At 41.8% G+C, this 6,458-nt stretch overlaps 1 protein-coding gene across 1 annotated transcript in view; it reads right to left on the reverse strand.

The window, feature by feature from the left end:
• Hiat1 (hippocampus abundant transcript 1) overlaps positions 1 to 6,458 on the reverse strand; it is a 21,273-nt gene that overhangs the window by 13,733 nt on the left and 1,082 nt on the right. The window contains exons 2-5 of the mRNA XM_013031397.1: positions 6,243 to 6,456; positions 2,133 to 2,228; positions 1,237 to 1,299; positions 73 to 200 (exon numbers count right to left, since the gene is read on the reverse strand). Of these exons, the coding sequence (XP_012886851.1) occupies positions 73 to 200; positions 1,237 to 1,299; positions 2,133 to 2,228; positions 6,243 to 6,456 (501 nt within the window). The remainder of the gene's footprint in view (positions 1 to 72; positions 201 to 1,236; positions 1,300 to 2,132; positions 2,229 to 6,242; positions 6,457 to 6,458) is intronic.

The raw sequence follows: 6,458 nt of genomic DNA on the forward strand, positions 1-6,458 counted from the left end.
AAAAAAAAAAAAAAAAGCAGTAATAGTAATAGAAAATTCTGTTTAGCTGCTGTAATCTCAATTTGCACGTACCATGGGCTGATCTTCATCAAAGGAATCGGGGCACATGTGAAAAACACTGTTAGCAGCAAGAAGGACTTTCGGCCCCAAACATCAGAAAGAGCACCAATAAGTGGGGCACTGAGGAATGACAACAAACCCTAAAAGATGCAAATAAAAAAGTGTATGTTATATATCCACAGGGAAAATACAAGTCATTTTAGAACCTCAGAAGAATTTTAAAGGAGTTATTTTTAAAATGAATCAATAAGCTTTAGATAACATTTCTTATCTATATATAACATATATAGATAAGAAATTTATACATATATAGATAGATTTCTTATCTATATATAATGTTAAAATTTCCTCAGGCTAGAATTATCTACAGGGCTCAGGCTGGATATTAAAATGAAATGCTCTAATTCTCAATTACAATAGCTCTCAATTAGAATAGTAATTCAATAATGCTAATTATGTTTTTACATTAATAGATGAATTATCTGTTTGTAAAAATCTGCTATCCAAGTTAAGTCTTCAAGAGTAAAGAATCTGGGCTGGGAAGCTGGCTCAGTGGTAGAGTGCTTGCCTCACATGCATGAGGCCCTGGGTTCCATTCCTCAGCACCACATAAGCAGAAAAGCTGGATGTGGCGCTGTAGCTCAAGAGCTGGGCCTTGAGCTGAAGAGCTGAGTGACAGTGCCCAGGCCCAGAATTCAGTCCCCACAACCGATCTACACAAAAAAAAGTGAAGAATCTGCATAGGGCCAGTGTCATGGCTGCTGACCATAACACATACAGTGTCTTGTGCCTGTCTAGCAAGTCCATAGCTCTCAGTTCAAACCCCAGTACTGTCAAAAAAAGAAGCTGTATAATAAAGACTTTACTGCACATTTAATTTTATATTGATGGAGTTTTTTTAAAGATCATTTTCTTTATTTCTTTAATCTCTATATTTATTATTAGTTTACTAAAGCACTGAAACCGCTAGAAAAAGTCTTAATTTAAAATGGGAAGTAGGGTGTAACTTTATTAAGTATACAGTTGCTTATATTTAAAGTCACATCATATTTATTACTGAATTGGTAATTCCCAAATTTACTCTAATTATAAAAAATGAACAGATTAATCAATTTACCTAAAATTCTGGAAGAATTATATATACATAAGTATGCACATATGTATGACTGATCTTACCTTTACTCCTTGAATTAGGCCATTCATCAGAAACGTATGTTTGGGGAAGGTTTCATGTAATACCTAAAGAACAAAAACCAAAATGAAAATCATATTACATTTTAGTCCTATAAAACTTCAAGTATATTTTCAAATATTCTATCAAAAAGCAACCTAGACTAATTTAGATAAATTTTCAAACTTTACAGATGAAAAGGATGAAATGGAACACTGAAACAATGGTACTAATTTGGGAAGAAGCACCAGGCTGAGTTTCATTACACTGTATACAAATATAAACATGTTAAAATGAAAACCCTATACAACTAATTGATGCTCATTAAAAAGGGTTTATACAATGCTATCTCTAAGTAAAAACAATAGAGAATAGCCAAGTACCAGTGGCTCACACCTGTAATCCTAGCTACTCAGGAAGCTGAGATCTGAAGATCATGATTCAAAGACAATCTAAGGCAGAAAAGCCCATGAATCACCACAAATAAAGAAATTAGCTATCAACTCGGTTGTTTGGGCTAGTAAATCTTTTTAAGGTTCTAGTCTTAGGAAAATGTTATTAGTCTTTTTAGAGTCTTAGCACAAATAGAACATTTATTTGGAAAATGCAACTACTTACATGAATCTCAAAATAATTATGCCAAGTAATGCAGGTTGTCAATATCATCTCTCCTAAACCTATCAATGTAAAAAAAAAACCTTCTTTTCTTAAACGGAATGGTGGCATTTGCTTAAACATGCCCAGCAACTGATCTAAATTACACCCAATGATCCAACTAGTAGGCAGTACTCTCAACTGAGAGTACTGGTAGACATTAACCATGAAAAGGAAAAAGGCCATCTTTTCATGCAAACTGGAGAAAAAGAGATTTTAGAATCCGTAGTAAGTTAAACTTACTTACCACTAAGGTGGGCGCCGTCAACAGTCCCCAAGCAAAAAACTCCAAAAAGATGACGATAACCGCATGATAAACACTAGGAGAACCTATTCCTTGAGGCTATAGAAACAGATTTAAAAAAATGTTTAAAATTAATAATGTGTTCCAGGATTACAAACAATGACAATAAATAAAATTAAGAACACAGTCAAACGCTGCTTAACAATGAGACAGATTTAGTGTCTGAACCACTGCTTTTGGGCTATTTCTTTTTTTTGGGGGGGGAGGGGAAGGTCCAGTCGTGAGGCCTGAACTCTGGGTCTGGGCGCTGTCCCTCAGCATTTCAGCTCAAGGCTAGCGCTCTACCACTTGAGCCACAGCACCACTTTTGGCTTTTTTCTTTTTTCTTATGTGGTGCTGAGGAATCGAACCCAGGGCCTCAGGCATGCAAGGCAAGCACTCTACCACTGAGCCACCTTCCCAGCCCCTTTTGGGCTATTTCTATCAATGTAAACAAAATTTAAAATCAGGATGTGGATGCAAACATTACAAAGTCATACCTACAGTTTTACTCAATAACCTATGTGGAAATACAATGCTGAAATGATGATGTATCACTTTTAATAAGGTCAAGAGGCATCATCACCAATTAATATAACATCTCCTAACTTACAGAATTCAAGTCCATGAAAATCCTTTTGGTAGAACTTAACTGAACTTAAAAATGGAAAAGAGATCAAAGGATCTAGTTGGGAATGAGTTTGCTCAGGACCTCATTCATTCAATAAACTATCACAGTACCTGCTATGACTACTATACCTACTGTGTATCTACCTCTACCTCTGTAGAGGTTCTGCAACTACAAAAACTGGAGGACTGGGGGTGTCTTCAAGTGGTAGAATGCTTGCCTAGCAAGCATGAGGCCCTAAATCCAATCTCCCACTCTCCCCAGGCCACTTCTCTCCCCCGCAATATTTTTTTTGTCAGTCTTGGGGCTTGAACTCTGGGCCTGAGCACTGTCCCTCAGCTCTTTAGCTCAAGGCTAGCGCTCTACCACTTGAGCTACAGTGCCACTTCAGGTTTTCTGGTGGTTTATTGGAGATAAAAGTTTCATGGACTTTCCTGCCTGAGCTGGCTTTGAACCTCGATCCTCAGATCTCAGCCTCCTGAGTGGCTAGGATTACAGGCGTGAACCACCAGCTCCCCTCCAAAATTAAGACATACCCTCTGACCTCCAAGTTCACACCCTAGGAACGAATAAACTTCAGTTTAACAAGGGCTTATGTGTAAATGCATAAAAGATACACAATTGTGATTTTGGCTATGAAGTGTCCTCCTGAAAGGCTTATGTGCTGAAGGCATGGTCCCCATCTGGTGACACCGTAAAGAGGTGGTTGGATCATGAGGGCAGAAACTTCATGAATGGGCTCACCATTGATGAGTTCATACTGAATGAGAAGGTGGGGCTGGCTGGAGTTAAGTAGGTGAGCCACTTGCTCTAGCAGCAAGTTTTCCCCCTAGGCCTGAGAGCAGAAGGAACCAAGCTAAGTAAGTGGATCATGGACTGCCTTGTTTATTCTGGCTGGAGAATCCGCCTCCCTTAAGTTGTTTTCTCAAGTAATTTGTGTCACCAACAAAAAGCTGTCTAATACATACATGTTAGGAAGCAAGGGAAAAAGTACAGTAAATGATGTGGAGGGGAAAAAGTGGTTAACCTGGTTCTGGTTCATTTAGAAGAATCAAATTCCAAATCATCAACAACATACTACTAGTTTTATCAATATCAGAATTGGCAGAATTGGCTTTACATTAGAAAGAAGATATGAGAGGATCAGATCAGTCTTCAGTCAGATGTGTGTGTGAATGAAGTACATCATCACACCCTGGCTATGGAGCCTCAGATGCTTTCCCTGCATGAAGCCAAACCGTGGCAGAACTTTTTAAAGCTCTGGAAGGATAATGTCAACAGAAACACCAGGAACTTGGGGCATGGCTCCAGTAGACCACCAGTTGGCCAAGCACCAGATCTCAGTTAAACCTCAGTGTTAAAAACAAAAACACTCGAGCCCCCGTGGCTCACGCTTGTAATCCTAGCAGCTATTCAGGAGGCTGAGATCTGGGGATCACAGTTCAAAGCCAGCTCTGGCAGGAAAGGCCATCAGACTCTTATCTCCAATAAACCACTCAGAAAATCAGAAGTGGTGCTGTAGCTCAAGTGGTAGAGCTCTTGCTTGCCTTGAGCTAAAGAGCTGAGGGACAGTGCCCAGGCCCAGAGTTCAAGCCCACAACAGCCTATAATACAATTAATTTAAAAAACACACAAAGTCAGCCCTGGTGGTTCGCACCTATAAATCCATTTACTCAAAAAGGCAGATCTGAGGACCAAGATCAAAGCTAGGAGAGACTATTTCCAATTAATTGGCAAGGAAAAACAACAATTACAATACAGGTTCACCTAAGAAAGCTGTTACCACAAACTAAAGCTTTTCATCACTTTAAATTTATACACAAGGCCTGGCAGGATTCCAAGAAAGCCTTCATTCAGAAGAAGCCTCCACTGCTTCCATACTAAGACACTGTCCTAGGATGAGAAATATAATACCATAATGCTTATCATTCAAAAATTTTGCTGCCGGGCCGAGAAGGTGCCTCAGTGGTAGAGCGCTTGCCTTGCATGCATGAGGCCCTGGGTTCGATTCCTCAGCACCACATAAGCAGAAAACCCAGAAGTGACGCTGTGGCTCAAGTGGTAGAAGGTTAGCCTTGAGTTGAAGAGTTAAGGGACAGCACCCAGGCCCAGCGTTCAGCCCCCATGCAGCCAGCACTGACACCAATGACTCTCACCTGTAATTTAGCTACACAGTAGGCTGAAATGAGGATTAAGTTTAGGCTGACAAATCTATGATTCTTATCTCTAATTAACCATCTTTTAAAGAAAGCCCAAGTAGAGGTGTGGCTCAAATTGGTATACCTGAGTTACCACAAGTTAGTGCCTGCTTTGAGAGAAAAATCTAAACCAGAGAGGCTGAGTTCAAGTCCCAGTACCCACACACAGAAAAAAATCTCTCCCCCAATCTAAGCACTATGCTTCACACTTGTAAACCGAGCTACTGATTAGGCTGATACCTAGAGGACAGTAAGGCTAGTACAGGGTAGAAAAGTTAGCTAGACTCCATCTCCAAAATAACAAGCAAAAAGCCAAGCTGAAGGGAGGAATGTCTTCTAAAGCTCTAGATCTGGAAATAATCTGCTCTGTCTAAGCAAATCAAATAAAATTCCTAAGAAAAGGTAAAACTAAAATTCACGAGGAAAAGGTAAAAGTATTTCTTGATCGGTTTTACTCTGGCCTTTTGCAAAGAATACCAATCTCAAAATTTCAGGTCACTTTGTAAAATATAATCAATCCATCATTGTCTCTATTTTGTAAATCATTTATAATTCCGTCTTTCTAGAGCTGACAAAAGCTTAAGCATTTTCTCCCCAATTTTATCTTGTTCAGAAGAGCTTATTAACTGATCTGATCAAAATTATACTTGAACCAAGAAAAGAGAAATCTGAAAGAGTATCTGAAAAATTCACCTTTTCCAACAAATGTCAGCACGAACGCATCTAAAAATCTGACGGTTAAGTGACAACATATTCTGAAACCCTGCCGTATGTCCCAAGCTTTCTACATTCCGGCATAGTTCACCATTGGGCCACGTTGTGAAATGTCAAATGTTGTGTCAGTTGAATTCGGGCAGGCCCTCCTGGATCAAGACTATCCTAGAGCCCATCCAGAAACAAGCGACGGGGTGCTCGGCCGTGAACCCTTCCCGGGGGAACAAAACGTAGTTCCCCGGTCCATTCTATCTCAGAACGCGACACCAAAGCGGCTACCAAAGATCGCGGTGTAGCAACTGGAAAACCTCAGAACCCAAGTGCAGGGGAGTTCTGCAACCCTCCACCCCGCTTCCCGGAGTGGCGAAGTACGGCGCGCTGCCTAAAGTTTACGGAGAACGGCCACCGCTGCTAACAAAGCGTATCTTCCCTGAACCCTCCACCTCTCCTCCTTCCCCGCGCTCGGCTCGGCTCCTTTCCAGTGTTCTCTTTGAACGCAGGAGGAGGGAGCGCTTCCGGAGAAGCCAGCCGGACTCGATGGAGGCGGCCCCCGCCGACCGCCGTCTCCCGTCCGCTTCCGACTCCGGGGGCGGAGGACAGGGCTGGCCGGACAGGGTCGGCCACCCGGACTGCAGCGAAGGGCAGACCCCGGCCCCGGTGCCGGGGACGGCGAAGACGGGCGTGCCGCGGCGCCAGCTGCCACCCGGTCCGCAGCATATGGGACCGGGACCTACGCCGGTCCGGGCCCCT

Source organism: Dipodomys ordii, unplaced genomic scaffold, assembly GCF_000151885.1.
Source record: "Dipodomys ordii isolate 6190 unplaced genomic scaffold, Dord_2.0 Scaffold139, whole genome shotgun sequence".
In the NCBI taxonomy this organism is placed as follows: domain Eukaryota; kingdom Metazoa; phylum Chordata; class Mammalia; order Rodentia; family Heteromyidae; genus Dipodomys; species Dipodomys ordii.